Raw genomic sequence first — 17500 nt, 5'->3', positions numbered from 1 at the left:
TATCACTATTTATCTACCTACCTGTCTATTTATCTATCTATTTATGTTCTAAAATATCTGACAGCCATATCTATCTACCTACTTCCTTATTCCTTCATATTTTTGTCTATCCATCTCTCTTCCTGTCTCTATATATTTGCTGTACTAATTTACCTGTCTAGCTTCCTGTCTACCTGCCCTCCTCGTTTTCTATCATCCTATCTTTTTTGCTTATCTCACTCTCTCTACATGCTTACCTCTCGTGTGTGTGTGTGTGTGTGTGTGTGTGTGTGTGTGTGTGTGTGTGTGTGTGTGTGTGTGTGTATGCATGTATGTGTGTGTCCTTCGCATAAGTGAGAGTTTCTGCATGCTCCTTCAGTGCACCACAAACACCATAATTCCTGTAGGCACTGTGATATCTTTAGGCACTGAAGTTGCAAGGCTAAAATACCGTAATCCAGATCTTTACAGCTTCAAGAAACCACGCTACGGGCTTAGGAGTCTTTATGTGATAGAAATTCCTCCAGATACGTAATGCATTCTAATCGTGTCTCGTGAAAGTATGACCTTCCTCTGAGATGTCTAATTATTTGATTCGTATTTAGCGTGACGAAGAACCACACCCGATATTGGTGAAGGAGTTAATGAAGGGTCTATGTAATTCCGTCATTTCGTAGTGTCTCCTATTCTACTGCCTGTTTAGAGTAAGAATTAAATGACAGGAGTTCTTTTTCAGGATCTTGCTACAGACAGATTATTTTACTGAGCATGGGTAGGCCTTCTGTTTCCTCATTTACTCTCTTTATCTTCTTTTTTCACTCATCTCTTCTTGTTCTCCCCCACTCTTTCTTCCTGTTTAGTCCTTACTCTCTTCCTGCTCTCTCTCTCTTTTTTTTTTTTTAATTCGTCTCCTCTTGTTCTCTGTATCGTTCTTCGCCTTTAGTCCTCTCTTCTCTCCTTTTCACACCATTCCTCCTCTTGTTTTAACCATCTTATCAATTACTCTTTTCTTTCTCTTTCTCAACTTCATTTTTTATTTTCTCTTCCCTTCTTCCATCTCTTCTCCTTCCTGTTCCTATCATCTCTTCACTTCATCTTCTGCTTTAATATATTTTATCAGTTTCTCCCTTCCTCTTCTTACGTTTGACTGTCTGTTCCCTTTCTCCATCTCTTCCTCCTCTTCTTCTTAGCCTCTCTCTTCCTTCTCTTATGTTGTCATCCATTTTATCATTATCTTTTTTCCCCTTTCTCCTTATTTTCTTTCAAAAAATTATCTCTTCCCCTCATCCTTCTCCTCTTCATCCTCTTTTTTGTCCTTTTTTTTCGTCACCTCCTCTTCTTCCTCTTTTGTTATAGTCAATTTCGTCAGTCTTTCCTCCTCCTCATCCTCGTCCTCCTCCTTTTATTTTTCTTCTCCTCTACCTCCTTCTCCTGCTCCTTCTCCTTCAAACTGGTAGCTTATAGATAAATTATTATAAAATGTAACTTTCCCTTTTCAGTCTTTCCTATGAAATTTCCATCTCAGTTTTTCCATGCTGCATGGTGGTCCTTCTCACTTTTTCCTGCCAGTTTTAACTGGAGAGTTTGGAGGCGGGGGAGCCTTCTTGCTTTACTATTCTTATCCTTCAACATGTAGAATTCGATCTCGTAGTCATTGTCTACTCTGCAACAAGCAGCTTCGAAAGGACCGTAAGGTCTGTTGCTGTTTGCTTTCCTTTGTACTCCTTTGTATTCTCTTCCTTATCCTCCTCTTGGGGGAGGCGGTGGCTGAATCGGTAGAGAGGCGGCCTGCAGTCCTGATGGACCCAGGTTCGAATCCCGGCTGGGGCAGGGAACAGTTAAAGGATTTGAATTTCATAAAAAAGCAGACTTTCCTGATCTACCAGATGACCCGCCGACATGTCGAAAAAATACCCCCGCTAATACCAATATACCAGTCCTGTATGAGACAGCCCTAGCATGTATTCAATATGGACGGTGGGTGTTAGCGCCGAAGTGGTGACATGTGGAGGTGTAGGAGGACTACTGGGCCTTGGGATAGGCTACTGCCCCCGAGATATAGGCCCTGAAGCCTTTGCCCAGAGTTGGACACACAAAAAAAAAAAAAGTCATCTCTTCTCCTTCGTCACCTCTTCCTCCCGTTTTGCTCCTCTCTCCTTTTCTTCCCAAGTTTCTCGTCTTCTCCCTCTTCTGTGTTTGTCTTCATTAGTTCATAAATTACCTAAATCTTTCCTACATCCCGTCTTTCATCATCTTTCTCTTTCTGCTATACTTTACTTACCCTTTTCTTCTAGTCTTTCTTTCTCGATTTTTTTTTTTTTTTTGTCTATTTTTGTTACCCTTATTTTTCTCTACACCTCTCACTCTTTTTCTCTATCCTTCTCAGCCTTCTCTCTCTCTCTCTCTCTCTCTCTCTCTCTCTCTCTCTCTCTCTCTCTCTCTCTCTCTCTCTCTCTTCCTCTTTTCCACCTACTTCCTTTCTTCCTGTTTCCTGTCCTTTCTTTCTTTTCTTTAGTGATTTCTTTTCTTCTATCCTATTTCTCTTTTCGTATGTCTGTTTCTTACGTCCTCTCTTTCTCCTTTCCTGGGGTTTCTATGTCGATCTTATCCCCCCCCCTCTCTCTCTCTTTCTCTCTCTCTCACCTTGATTCTTCTGTCTCCCTCCCCTCCCTCCCTCCCTCCTTCCCTCCCCTTGAGTAACTTGGAGTTTCCTGGCAATGTTTTTATGCGAGAGGTACAGTGAGGAGGGGGAGGGGGAGGGGGAAGGGAGGGAAAGGGAAGGGGTGGGGTATGGATAGGGGTAGAGGTAGCGGTAGGGGCAAGGGGGGGAGGAGGAGGAAGGGGAGGAGAAGGAAGGTGAAGAGGGAGGAAGAATTGGACAGGGAATTGAGAGAAGTAGAATAAAGAAGAGTATGGGAGGGGAGGGGAGGGGGGAGAGTGGGAGAGGGGGGATGGGAAGGTGGGGGAGGGGAAGGGTGAGACGAAGGGAGGAAGAGTAGGGTAGGGAAGAACGAGAGGGGGAGGAAGAGAGTGGAGGAGAAGGTTAGATAGGGAGGCGTGAGGGTGATAGGAGAGGAAGGGAAGATGGGAGGAATAATGAGGGAGAATAGGACAGGAAGGTAAGAGAGGGTGTGGAGGGGAAGAAGACAGGGATGGAATGGAGGAAAATGAAGGAATGATGGGGAGGGAGGGGAGGGAAGTAAAAGTTGGAGGAGGGGGAAAATGGGAAAGGAAGGATGGAGGAAGAGGGAACAGAAGGGGAGATGAAATAGGAAGGGAGGGTAAGAGAAAGAAAAAGGAAAGAAGGGTGTATGGAGAAGACACACGAGAGAGAGGAAAATATGAGACAAGGCGTGTAGGGCATTAAAGAGAAAGAGAGTAAGAAGTAGAGGATGAAGATAGACAGACAGGCAGACAGACAGGCAGAGAGGCAGAGAGACAGACAGACAGGCAGACAGACGGAGAGTTACGAAGAGAATCGAGAAAAAATCGTGGAAAGGCGAGAAAGAGGCTAAGATGCAAGTCAGGAAACGTGAGAGAGAGGAAGAAAAGGAGGGAAGAAGGAGGGAAAACACGAGAGGGAAGGGAGGAGCAAAGTGCGTGAGGGAGGGAGGGGAAGGGGAAGGGGAGGAAGTAGGGAGGTAGGAAGGGGAGGAGTCTAGATAGGAGGGAGGGAGGATGAAGGGAGGTCTGGAGGAGGGAGGAGGGAGGAGGAGGGATGGAGGGAGACAGGTGAGGCAGGTGGAGGGAGGCAGGTAGTGAGACAAGTATAAATAGGAGGCAGGTACAACAGGTTGGCATAACAGAGGAAGACACGGTGAGTAAAGCACTGGTAGCAAAGTAAAGGTGTGTGTGTGTGTGTGTGTGTGTGTGTGTGTGTGTGTGTGTGTGTGTGTGTGTGTGTGTGTGTGTGTGTGGTAGGAAAGAGCAGTGATATCATTGGTGTGGTAGCAAAAGGAAGTGGTGTGTGTGGTAGTTATGGTATTGGATGTGTGATATTAAACGTGGTGGGTGGTAGCAAACACCCTTGTGGTAGAACAGAGGTAACAAGAGGCTGTGGTTGTGGTATGGGAGTATGGTAGATAAGTATGGTAGTAACGTCGGTGGCAGAGACGTAATGGCAACTATGGTAGTGATGATAGCTGAAAAAATAATGGTAGAGATATTACTTGTGATAGGAATGTTGACTTAAAATATTCTTCATGATAGGGATAGAGTGTATGGTAGGAATGGCAGTGTTAAAAAGGAACATCATGGTAGCGATGGTTATTATGGTAGGCACTGTACTTGTGGTAGGGGTGATGGTAAAAAAAAAAATCCATGTGGTAGGAATGATAGTTGTTGTAAAGATGATAATTTTCAGTGATACTATATACGATTTTTCTCTGTACTGTACGTCCGAAAACTCTTGTCAAATTTTCCACTCTCATTGACACTAACTAACCAATTCAAAAAAAACTTCGCTAATTGATAATGATGACACGAAACTTGAAAACCTTGATGGAAAAAGAAGGAGAGGGAGACTGAGAACGAGATGGAGGGATAGGATGGAGGGGGACCTAAAGGAGGACAGCTTGTACTGACAGGAAGAATGACTTGTGGTGGAGAAGCAAAAAGGTTGTGTGTTTGTGATTGTGTGTGTGTGTGTGTGTGTGTGTGTGTGTGTGTGTGTGTGTGTGTGTGTGTGTGTGTGTGTGTGTGTATTAAGTAAAGATAAATCCTACGTGGTCACAGAAATTAATATCATCTTACTCCGAATTTTTAATTGCAAGTAAGAAAGAAACAAAGGCTGAGAGGCTTCAAACTTGTACCTTCTAAAGACAGTAAAAAATACTGGGGACCATTTTTTTTCCTCAAGATGACAGGACACATTGCGTTGAAAAGCCTGGAGGTCATAGACAGAGGGAAAGACAGACTGAGGTAAACAGTTCAAGGTTATCTTACTTGGAACAACTCATAACATTTCTGAAAAGGATTGTTACACTCTTTTTACTCTAACCTGACCTAAAATTTTCATCCTTCCATCTTGAATGCCGAGTTTGAACAATAGATCAGCACTAAATTATAATGCTAGACACGAAGCACTGAAAATGACAGGATGCTGAGCTGTTGCATTTTCAGTTGAGCTACGGGAAATAAGTTGCAAAGGGACGAAAATGTTGATTAGTTAAAGGTAAAAGAATGATCCCAGTGTCCTTAATTATTTGTGGTTATAGAAGTTAGATAATTGATCCCTTTTTTTCCCTAGAGATTCTATTCAAGAGAGAAGTGTGTAAGTCTGGGTCCTCCCTCTCTCTCTCTCTCTCTCTCTCTCTCTCTCTCTCTCTCTCTCTCTCTCTCTCTCTCTCTCTCTCTCTCTCTCTCTCTCTCCCCCTAAATGTTTGTGAGGCCGGATGTGATGAGTGTTTTTGAGAGTGACTGCAAAAACAAGCGAGGCACGAAAATACAAACATGTACGTTCAGATACACACACAGCTACACACGCACACGATCACATATATAGATGCATACACGCATACATATACACACACAGACACACAAACATACACATATAGATACGCTCATAGCCGCACCGAAACACAAACACGTACATAACCATACACGCACCTATAAAACGCACACATACGTCCACATACGCACACATAAACACACGCATGGTCAGAGCCTCCTCCATACACACACACACACACACACACACACACACACACACACACACGCTAATTCACAGACCAGTTTCTTGTCAAGTTGCTGGGTAGGTTCCTAAATTGTTCAGAACTTCCCCAGCGTCAGTATTACAAGGTCATAAGAGTCGTGTGTGTGTGTGTGTGTGTGTGTGTGTGTGTGTGTGTGTGTGTGTGTGTGTGTGTGTGTGTGTGTGTGTGTGTGTGTGTGTGTGTGTGTGTGTGTGTGTTAGTCTCATGAACGTATCTGTGTGTGTGTTAATATCATGTGCGTATATGTGTGCGTTAGTCTCACGTGAATGTGTATGTGCGTTGGGAATCCCCAGTGTAATTTTAAAGTTGCCAAGGACGTTCTTAAGATATAAATAATTCTGGCAAATCCATAGAACTCCCTCACCCCTCTTCTTTCTTCCATCATCATCATCATTATCACCAACATCATCATCATCATCAATCATCAACATCATCATCATCATCATCATCATCATCATCACTATCATCATCATCATCTCACCCTCTGCCTTTTGTGTCTTTCTGTCATAGATCAAGGTCACACTCATTACTTTATCTTTTTTTCATATTTCTCTCGACTCTCCTTCCTTTATCCTCCTCCTCCTCCTCCTCCTCCTCCTTCTCCTCTTGTACTTCTTCTTCCTCCTCCTCCTCTTCTTCCTCCTCCTCCTCTTGTACTTCTTCTTCCTGCTCCTCCTCCTCCTCCTCCTTCTTCTTTGTCTTCTTCTTTGATAGTCCTCTTACTCCTTCTTCATCCTTTTTCCTCCATCATCCTCTCACCCTGTTCATCAAATTTCTTCCACCATCCCCCACCATCTTCTCCTTCTCCTTCACCCTTCTTCCCCTTTTCCTCCCTTTTCATTTTCCTCCCACCCTCCTCTCACCCTCACATATTTTCCTCCCACAGATGAAGGTTGTCCTCGCTTTCCTCGCCCTGTGCGCCCTCGCGTCCTCGCAGCGCTATGGCTTCGGATCTAATGGAGGAATAAGGTACGGTACTTGCAAACTTTCCTAGATATATTTAAGACTGTTTATAAATTCAGGATGGTCGGTAAACAGCGCTCCTCTACATACTCTCCTGGTGGTATCTCATGCGTTGTGGGGACGGCTGAGTCTGCTGGTGTGGGTGTGACAATGGATGTAGGAAATTCTGAATATGAATCAGGATGGACACTGACAGCGCTGACAGAACCATCCCCCAGCAGAAGAGAATCCACCGGCGGAGTGAATGAGGAGCGCCAGTAAGAGTTAAAAGAAAAATGTAGGCTAATATGTGTAATGTAAACACTGGTGGGTAACATCTCATCAATTTCCCCTCAGCCATGGCGGCGGTCCCATCAGATTCCCCTCAACAAGACCAAGACCAGGCCGCCCCGTTTACCCTATTGGAGGCGTTGGAGGTGTTGGAGGCGTTGGAGGTGTTGGAGGCGTTGGAGGCGTTGGAGGTGTTGGAGGTATAGGAGGTAGACCTGGCTGCCCCGCTGCTGGCTGCCCGATCGGTGCCAACGAACCCAGGCTCACCTACCTCGATGCCTGCAAACCACTCATCGCCCCTTACGTGAGTTGAGAAACCTGTCTCTTTCATTAGTGCCATAGTTTATTCATTTTAACTTGGTGGAGATTTTCATTCTTGTGTGCGTTGAATATCTTGTCTCTTTTCCAACCCACACCACTCCACCTACCACCCCCCAGTCAACCCCACACCCCACACAACTCCACCTACCACCGCGCACTGAACCACACACCACCCACACCACTCCACCTACCACCCTGCACTCAACCACACCCCCCACACCACTCCACCTACCACCCGGCACTCAACCACACCCCCACACCACTCCACCTACCACCCTGCACTCAACCACACCCCCTACACCACTCCACCTACCACCCTGCACTCAACCACACCCCACACATCACTCCACCTACCACCTCCCACTCAACCACACCCTCCACCCAACTTCACCCTCCCACCCGACCTCACCACCTTTCAACCGCACACCCAACAAACACCACCCCACCCTCTCTCCACTTCCTCATCCACTTGCTCCACTTACAGGTCCACTACACCGCAAACGGCCGCGACTACCACTTCTCCTGGTGCAATGACGGGGGCAAGAAATACGAGTGGCAGGCTGCAAACAGTTACTGCACCAGTCTGCCCGGCGGGGACTGGTACGGCATCAGCATTGAGTCTGCCGAAGAGAACTACCTCGTGACTAGCATCATTGAGGGCCGTAAGTATGATGATGATGATGATGATGTTGATGATGATGATGATACACCCCCTCTTGTTGCTGCTAACCTTGCTACTCCTCCTCCTCCTTCTCCTCCTTCTCCTCCTACTGCTACTACTACAACTATCACGACCACTACTACTACTACTACTACTAATAATAATAATAATAATAATAAATTGGCAAAGATTTCTCGGTATTTAACAATACTACTAGCATCAATATTTTACTACAGTCAGCTATAAAGACGGAGAGATGGCAATTTTAGGCCAAGTTAAAGTGAACAGAGTACTGATTTGATTTTAATGCTAATGATTCCTACAATATGAAGGTTGTTATTAGAAAGCCACTACTCAGAGAAATTTAGTTTGGAGTCACTTCTTATTCACTTTCTCCCTCCACTCTGCTCATCCACCTTCTCCACCCTCTTGCCTCACATCCGCAGTATTCACCCATCTCTTCCTTTCTATATTTTCTCCACTCACCACTCACTATTCCCCTACCCTCCCATCCCTCTTATCCCCCATCCACCCTTTCTTCACCGGCCTCATCCCTTTTCCTCCCACTTATCGTTCCATCTCACCCTACCCAGTCCCCCACTCCCCCTCTCCCCCATCCTTTCACCCCTACACCCCCCACAAACTCCTCTCCTTATCTCTCATTTACACTCATCTAGTCCTCCGCTCCCCTCTTTTCGCCTCCCTTTCACCCTTTTCATCTCCCATTCACCTCAGTCCTACTCCCTTTCTGCTCACCCCTCCCTCTCTCACCCCTTTCCCCTTGCAGCCCCACTCCATTCACCATCTTTCCCTACCCCAGTCTCTTACCTCCCTCTCCTCCAGCCTCTCAACCCTTCACACACCCACTCACCCCTCTCTCCCTCCCCACCAGACCGCCTGCCGTACATCTGGACCAGCGGAAGTCGTCTGTACACCCCCAAGTTTACCTGGTCCAATGGCAATCCACTCACCTTCACCTACTGGGGAAAGACAGGAGCGTAAGTCAAAACTGAGTACACCTTGGTCCCTACTCTTAATGGCTTGGGAGGCTTCCTATACTCGATTTGTGTTCATCTGACATAACTGGGCCATTCTCACACCCAGTACTAGGTTGTGGTTGTATAAAATTCGATTACCCTTAGTTATGTTGTAGGGATGAGTCTCCACCTTCTCTTTCCCCAACAGACTAGGCATTCCCCAGCCTGACAACCATGAGGGAGGGAACGAGCCCTGCCTTGGCATTTTGAACCACTTCTACCCCGGAGACACGACCACCTGGCATGACATCCAGTGCTACCACCCCAAGCCCATCATCTGCGAGAGGCCCTCCATTAAAGGCGGCTATGGACACCAGGGATAAACTGTGACTGAGGAACGTGGCATGAATGAGGAACAGGGAAAGTGGATGACGACTGAACCAAAAAGGCTATGATAACCAGGGAAACGTGGACTATGAACGTGACGTAAACGGAATAGGGAACAGATGATGAATGTGACGTGAACGGAATGGAGAACAGGAACATGACGTGGACGGAGCACTAAATGAACAGGGAACGTAGGCGAAGAACGTATCATAACTAAAACTCTCCAGAAGACAGACACGTTGCTCAAACCTAACTCGACATTCCTACGTTAGACATTTTGATGGCTGGAGCACACGGTTACTATTGTTATTATTGTTACTAGTATTTTTTATCTATTATTTCCTTCAAAGAGCTGTAATTTTGGGAGATCGCTTCGAAAAGAGACTAATGACGATAACAAAAGTGATCCGGCGTTCCTTTGTTGTCAAATGTCCTATCTTAAGTAATATCCTATGTTGTCAAGTGAGGTCCTGTGTTTGACAAAAGTAATATTTCAGACCGGTTGTTACGTGGACTGTAAGTTGTTTCCTTAAAGAAGTGCTCCGTAGAATCAATTTTTGTCAAATACATCACGACTGACAAATATTTCAACGTATAATGAATCAAGTTCCTCTCTATCTGATCTTAAGAAGGCCATAAGTAACTGGAAATCTGATCTTAAGAAAGTCCTAAGGTATATATGTTTCTTAAGTAGACCGCTGTGACGAAGAATGCAAAAATAATCGTGAATCAAGGTACTCTTTTTTCTTCTATATATATTTTTTTACTTAGACTGTATTTTTGAAATGTTTGGATACCTGTCTGTGGTTTATTACAGGTGGGGGCAAATGGTGACCTGGTGTGACCTTTCCTTCATTGTGATATTATGAATGGTTGTGATATTTTCTACAGCTCATTATCTGACCCTAAATAAATAGCCGTAAAAGATTAAGTTGTACTTTCATTCACCATTAATATCAAGAGGCCCATTTAACTGAGAGAGAGAGAGAGAGAGAGAGAGAGAGAGAGAGAGAGAGAGAGAGAGAGAGAGAGAGAGAGAGAGAACAAAAAAAACTTTATCACCAACTCCATCTATTTTTCATACCCAACATTACCACACTTCTAGTTGGCAATAAGAAATAACTACTATATATTAACACTTTCCTACTATGTTTAGATTTAGCATCTGCTTTCATTCCTAACCTTCACTCAGCATATTTCTAGTGCTATGCGAAGCTAGGAGTGAGAGGCAGAATCAAGGGAATCATTTGCACTTGGATTCCTCTGAGGTAGGTAGTGGAGGTAGAGATGCTTTGGTGTGAAGTATACAAGGTGATCCACATATAACACTTCTTGCGTTTATGACTTTTTTGTGTGTGTTTTGCGTGGGCGGCTGGGTTATGGTTATCAATTTCTTCATGTATTTTTTTTCTTTATGCCCACACCAGCAGACTGTGCCCCGTCCCCTTAGTGCATAAAACACCGCCAGTTGTTTCTAGTAAAGTGCTATTTAAGATTACCATTTACTTAGTTTCGTGTTTGCTAGAATAAAACTAGAAACAAAAGTCATTATTACAGATGTCAGGCTCTTTAATATGTTCGTTTTACGTAAACTTGTCCTAAAATACTCTCCGTCTTGAGTGCTGGGTTGTAACGATACATGAACTCAAGATTATGGTGGTAATCACGAAGTACTATGGGAAGAATGTAGACCCGTAGTATTGGCGTTTCGAGTCTCTGGTACATTAAGCTGAAGAACAAAGTGAAATATTGGGCCAAGTTAGTGAATGAATTAATGAACTATAAGGTTAGGATTTATTCGTGGTATCTCGACTACTTTATTAAGGTCAGAGAACGGAGTTAAAATTACACTATATAACCTTTACTAACCTCTGTTCTATATCTACAGTCGAACAAAGTAAATCTAGTAGCTCAATAAAAACATAGCACTGACGATGCTAAATGACATATGGTGCTTAATTGCTCTCCAGGTACAAAAATGAAGGCGCTGTGTTACCTGTCGTTGCTGGCTGTGGAGGCATCAGGCTTTAATTTCCTCGGGCCAGATAACCTAATATACGACGGTAGCAACACACAGCAGACTGGTGTCCTCATTCTCACTCCTGAAGGGTTCATTGTCGAAGATGAGCAGAGAATCCCACCACAAGCTTTACCTGGAGGAATGGCTGTAGCAATGTTACCTGTGGGGGCTCTACCTGAGGGTATGACTGGTACCTTTATTAGTTCACAGCCTGGTACCTTTACTAGTCAACACCGTGGTAATTTCATTCGCTTTACCCCAGCTACTAATGCTCCTAATATCATACCTATCCAGTCTGCTCCCCCTCCTCAGTCTTTCTCAGTCAGTAGTCCTAGCCCTAGCCCCTTCCCCCAGCCCATTCCGGTGTCCCAGCCTCGCCCTCTCCCCCCTCTTGCTCCCCGCCCCCCACCTTCCGTCGTCCAGGTCACGTCTCCCTCCGCCTCTCCGTCTCCAACATCAGCACAAGTCCTCTCCATCCCGGACTGTGATCCCGTCAGTAGGCCGACGGTAAGTAGAGAGTGATATAAATGTCGGTATACGGAACCTTTAATGTGAGACTAATCTGACTGTTCAGTGTTTATGGTTCTCTTTAATATTTCCCTCTCCTTGTTTCTCGATCCTATCTCGCCCCATCCTTAGGAGGAACAGAGGCTGGGATGACTGACTAGTGCACAAGGTATTATTCATGAAATACGCAGGCCTACAGAATATCTTGCCAGTGAAAAATGAAAAAAAAATCTCAAGTAGATACGAGATTTGGGAGTTTGTAAATGAAAGTGCACTCTTTACAATACTTTTAAAATGAACTACACAATACACCATATTAAGCATTACCTGGTTTCATCATTACCTTAGCAACACACTTGATAAAATGTCTTGGTGCCGAAATGTGCGAGGGAGCCCAAAGTGTGACGATGGGTAGGGGTCTTGTGTGAGGCCATCCTTCAATTATTCAGGCGGCGCAATAGTCCAGGTTAGGGCACGTAAATGTCACCTTCACCACCTTGACAACACCACGCACTCCTATAAACTCAAGTCTTCCACCTCCATAACCCCCATCCTAGGGTTCTACGAACGTACCCTATCCCCAGTTTTGATGCTGTAAAAGTTTAGAGGGACGCCTTCATGGTGACACAAATTTTATGGGTGACTGGACTGCCCAGATGAGCAAACGTAACATACACTCCTATCCCTTAAAATAAACGGTGGGCCGCTGAAGGGCATCTTTGGCCTTCATTGTACTGTTCACGTTGAGGTATGTGACTACAACTACGGTTTATTTCAAACTCGCACCTCCCTCCATGGTTTTAAATACGGTAAAAATTGAAGCGACAATGGTATGGTAATGATCTGCATAGTTGCTGCAATATCTAGGGCTTGAACCCAAATTATCGTCCTTGCAAAATGGGGCCAATATAAAATGTCTCCATTTCAGGGTCCTACAAACTCTAGTTCTCATCCAGAGCTCTCTTCTCGTATAAGAATAGTGAGGTAGGGAGGTAGGGTCCAGAGATCAAGAAAAATCCTGAAATGAGAACTAGCAGGTCTCTCCAGTTAAATAGGTCACTAGTTTGACCTCTGTTTCTGACGCCACCTAAGTCACTGCTACAAAAACCCAAAGGCCTATTGACATAAACTTTTGACTTTATTTTTTACTCTTCAAAAAAGTTGGAAATACCAGCAGGGACAAATAATCAGACGGAAAGTAGTTAGTTTGGTGCTTCTGAGACTTAAAAAGACCTTTGTACCGAGATCTATTGACTAAGTGCATGCAGGCAAAAGTTAACTTATAGCTGTACCGTCTAAGAAACAAGTCATGTAACTGAACCATCCTGTGTAAACATAACTACTGAGTGGACCGTCTCTTGTCTACAGATAGACATGGTGGTGGACGGTGTAGCGTACCACTTTTCCTGGTGCCACGATGGAAGTATGCGGTACTCTTGGCCACAGGTACAAAATTTCCTATAGACCTGAAAATCTTTGAAAATTAATCTTAAACAATCGACATAACTTTGCCTTAGGTTGCGTATAAGATTTGTATATATTCATCTTCCTATACTCTTCTAAATCTTCTATATTCTCCTTTAAATGTATCTAAATCTTCCTATATTATTTCTCCTAAATCTTATCTCCAGGCTGTTATCTTATCTCCCAGGCGCTGCTGTACTGCACCAAGCTGGGCTCTGGCTTCACACCGGTCACGCCAAACTCCCACGCTCAGAACACCATTCTCACAAACATCATAAAATATCGTAAGCTTTTTTTTTTTTTTTTTTTCGTAATTGTGGCTAGTTCCATGTGACGTAGTTTCATACAGCCTCTTTTAACTGCTAGAGTGGTACTGGCTTTGTGGATATTAGTATACGTATTAGTTTTGAGTATTGGTAATTGTGCCATGTCAACCCCAACACGTCAATTAACCTGTACAACGCCATTCTTTATCAGGAAATCTTATTTTTCCTGGACAGCTTAATCTTCGTTTTGATTTTAAAGGACTTTTGTATATTGATGGCTTCTGTAGGATCGCTTCATACAGGGCACCTTAAATTTTCCTCGTCTTAAATTACTTTCATGATACAAATCTAATTCATCAGCTGGTGCCTAAATTAACGAAAAACGAAACTGTAGGAGTTAATGGAAAAGGACTCGAGATTTTCCTAACTCATTCCTATAATTTCTAGACGGTCTGAAGTTCGTGTGGACGGGTGGCGTTAAGGACAAGGACGGAACGTGGACGTGGATAACAGGGTCACCACCTCTCTTTTTCAACTGGTCCAGCTCGGGAAGGTTAGTAGAGGTTGTGCTTGCTACTATTTTCTTTTTTGAGGGTGGGATGTTTGGGTATTAGAGTTGCATTAGGTGGGGGGTGGGAGGTCGGGCTAAGTGGGGGGAGGGTTAGATGGTGCGGGGCTAAGACATTTACTTAATCTTTAGGTGGCAGAATAGGGTTAGGGCAGTGTCTTAAGGGTTGATTTTAATCACTACGTTCACGGTCGCTGTGCTTTCCTTTGCAGCCGATTGAGGAAGCAGCCAGACAACGCTGAGGGTCGCGAGGAGTGCCTTGGGGTGCTGAACAACGTGTACAACGATGGCATCACCTGGCACGATATAGGATGCCAGTACGAGAAGCCTGTGGTGTGCCAGGCCACACTCTGAATAAGGACAATATCAGCTTGAAAAATACACAGGATGGTTCGTAAATAGCGCTTGAAACACTCTCCTGTAGGAATCTCGTTGTGGGCACGGTTCAGTCTGCTGGTATGGGCGTGATAGTGGGATTAGGAAATGGACAGAAAATGCAGGATAGATAAGGATCGCACTGACTGAACCGTTCCCGCATCAGATAAAATGCACGGCGGAGTGAGAGGAACGTTATATACAGACCACCTTGCACTGAACTTGTGTATCGTAAAAATTGACACCAGCTTCAATAAACTTTCATCCTGCCTGGTGCACATATGCTTTAGTGCTCTTTTAAGTCGACTAATGAGTGAACTGATAACATTAAAAAAACCACCTGTGCCAATCTTGAAAAATTAACTCAATACTGTAATTATACCTTTAAATATGGCATAAATCTATTAAATACATTGGCTTTTACTTTTCTACTGATATTTTGCTGTGACTAAGGATTTTCTTCAGTGTATGACCCAGCTTAACCTAGAGCACAAGTCTTTGGAACATTGATCGTGCTTTTTTTTTTTTTTTTTTTTTTAGCAAAGGAACATTAGACCTCTTGACCTTTGCTGAAATTTTAGTATAATATTTTGAGGGTAGCCTAACAGTACAGGGGTGGTAAAGGGACGCCTTCACTTGGTGGCGGATATAACGGAGTGGCTCTTCCCGGTCATACAAACGTCCCTCAGCCCCCTCTATATCACCAAAACGAGGATGGGGGACTGCGGAAGGACAGATGTTGCCTGCAGTCTACTGGGTTCACGTTCAGATGAGCCTAGGGTTTAAACTACTATGGTGTTCCGTATTTTGCGCCGTTCTGTGTGTTCCGGAGACCTCTAAATGACTGAGGTTCATCTGAAACGTGAACCCAGTGGATTACAGGCTGAAGTTCCTCTCCTGCCCTTCATTATCCTACTTTCGGGTGACGGAGGGAGTTGGACGTTTTCAAAAGTAAACTATCCAATGCAAATATTTTGCAACTTTTTTTTTTTTTTTTTTTTAAGCCAGTGCATCAGACATAAGTGGAGTCATACGTTTTTGCTGTGTTTGTTAGGTCAATGAATTTAAAACTGTAAAACGTAATCTGCATACATTGCTGAATATTTTGTATTTATAAAAAAAAATTATTTCATGGAGAAATTCTATTCGCAGTCAGTATCGATTTTTTTTTTGTTTTTTTCACCCCAGGCCAGATTTAGGTCAGCACTGTTTGAAATAAAAAAAAAAAAAAGTTATGCCATGATACACAGAATTCGAGTCAGCATTTTTTTAATTCTTTATTTACGGTGATTATTTTTATTTTTTTTAATAGTATTTGTTTAGTTATTTATTCATCTTGAGACTTGGCACTAAATGGATATACATCCCAGTGTTTCCCTCCTAACGTCAAAGATTCTAACTTCTTTGTTCTCTAATCCTTATAATTCTGCCTTCTAATTCTACCTAATTTAGATTTCTAACTTCCACCTCAACTTATTTACCTTCATGCTAATCTCGTAGTTACAAGAAAGATGCGAGTAGAAGTGTGGAGGAAAGAGAAAGAGGAAGGAAGTGGAGAGGATGGAGAGAAAGTGGGGGAGGAGTAGGGTTGGAGGGTTGCAGTGTTGGGGTTGGAGGGGGGGGAGGGGGGAGGAAAACATGAGATGGCGAACCAGAGCTGACAATATCAAGCCAGCCTCTTAACTGCTTTCCTGTCACCAATCACTACCATTATAAATACATTGACTACAAAATTCTTTATTCAAAAACTTAGAAAACGTACCTTGAAAGCAAAGAGACAAAATTAAGACCCCCAGTTAAGCCCCGTCCAAACGAACGGGCAATGCCCGCGGGAAAGCGAGCAGTTTACATGTTGACGGGCTCACCGCTTGTGCCCGCGGGCAAATGCGTAAATTGCCACGGGCAATTTACGCATTTGCCCGCGGGCACAAGCGGTGAGCTCGCCAACAGGCAAACTGCTCGCTTGTGCCCGCGGGCATTGCCCGCTCGTGTGGACAGGGCTTTAGTTACATCCATCAATCGAAACAAAAGCATCGGATGTGACAAGTTCAATCTCCGGGCATCGTGACGTCCCACAGCTCCGTCCAATCGTAGGTATTCGGCATGTCTTCTCGGCGGCGGGCAGGTGACTGAGTAGCGCGCGTCGTTTTCCGGTAGTTTTGCGTTGTATTACCCGCGTTGTGCTTGTGAAATAGTGAAATTATGACGAAACAGCATCCCCCCCGAGTGACTGGAAGCGAAGAGGAGGGCGAAAGTGTCCAGAACGAGGGAGAAGGAACGGAAGACCAACTCTAGTCCAAATGCTTCGAGGTTCGTGACTCTGCTCTTTAAATTCTCTTTCCAGCCACTTGTCTCTTTAACCAGGCTATTTTATTCATATTTGTGATCATTTATAGCAAGTTTCCTGTTTTTTGAGTATGTAGTATTAGTTCTAAGCCAAATTTTCGAGTCATTACGAAGGTAGAGAGGGATCTTTTAAAACATGGCGCAATCTCGGGAACGGTGCAGGCTTAGGGTTGTTTGGGCCACTCAGTAAGCGTGATACTGGTCATTTGCAATTATCTCAGCTGAAACTCTAGCTTCTCATCATCAGTTTTACCATAATTAGCAGCGAGTATCATGTATTTTGAGTATGTATTAATCTGAAGCCATAGTTTTGAATGATGGGTACGTGAGAGAGGGATATGTAAAAATTCAATTGACACCGGAAGCCATGTTGTGACGATGCTTTGGGCCGGTCAGTAAGCGTGACGTAATCATTGTAATTTTCATGAATATTAGCCACTTTTCTTTTTGTACTGTATGCTCGCACGTTTCCTCAGCACGTATCACCAGGATTTTTTTTTTCCCACAAATTTCACTTTGATATTCACTGCAGTTACTTGTAATTGTTGTTGTTTGACCCCGGTCTGTCTGACCGAGCAGATCCGTCGACCACAAGTAAGTAACTGCTTTTTATGGGCCATCCTACAGGTACAAAATAGTAGGCTACATACACGTGCGGGGATCGGCGCCCCTTGGTGGTAGA

The 17500-nt window shown here is 44.1% G+C and overlaps 1 protein-coding gene across 1 annotated transcript; it reads left to right on the top strand.

Moving 5' to 3' along the window:
- The first annotated feature begins 6579 nt into the window (after window positions 1–6579).
- On the top strand, window positions 6580–10199 carry LOC145409667 (uncharacterized). Its single transcript, XM_080280018.1, has 5 exons — window positions 6580–6662; window positions 6993–7230; window positions 7732–7909; window positions 8801–8906; window positions 9094–10199. The coding sequence occupies exons 1-5, from the start codon at window positions 6580–6582 to the stop codon at window positions 9266–9268; spliced, it is 780 nt and encodes a 259-aa protein (XP_080136144.1). The 3' UTR covers window positions 9269–10199.
- Window positions 10200–17500: the final 7301 nt, after the last annotated feature.

This window comes from Coenobita brevimanus, chromosome 82, assembly GCF_032717465.1.
Source record: "Coenobita brevimanus isolate Jiangsu-jjx chromosome 82, ASM3271746v2, whole genome shotgun sequence".
NCBI lineage: Eukaryota > Metazoa > Arthropoda > Malacostraca > Decapoda > Coenobitidae > Coenobita > Coenobita brevimanus.
This window is presented reverse-complemented; position numbering and strand designations above follow the sequence as displayed.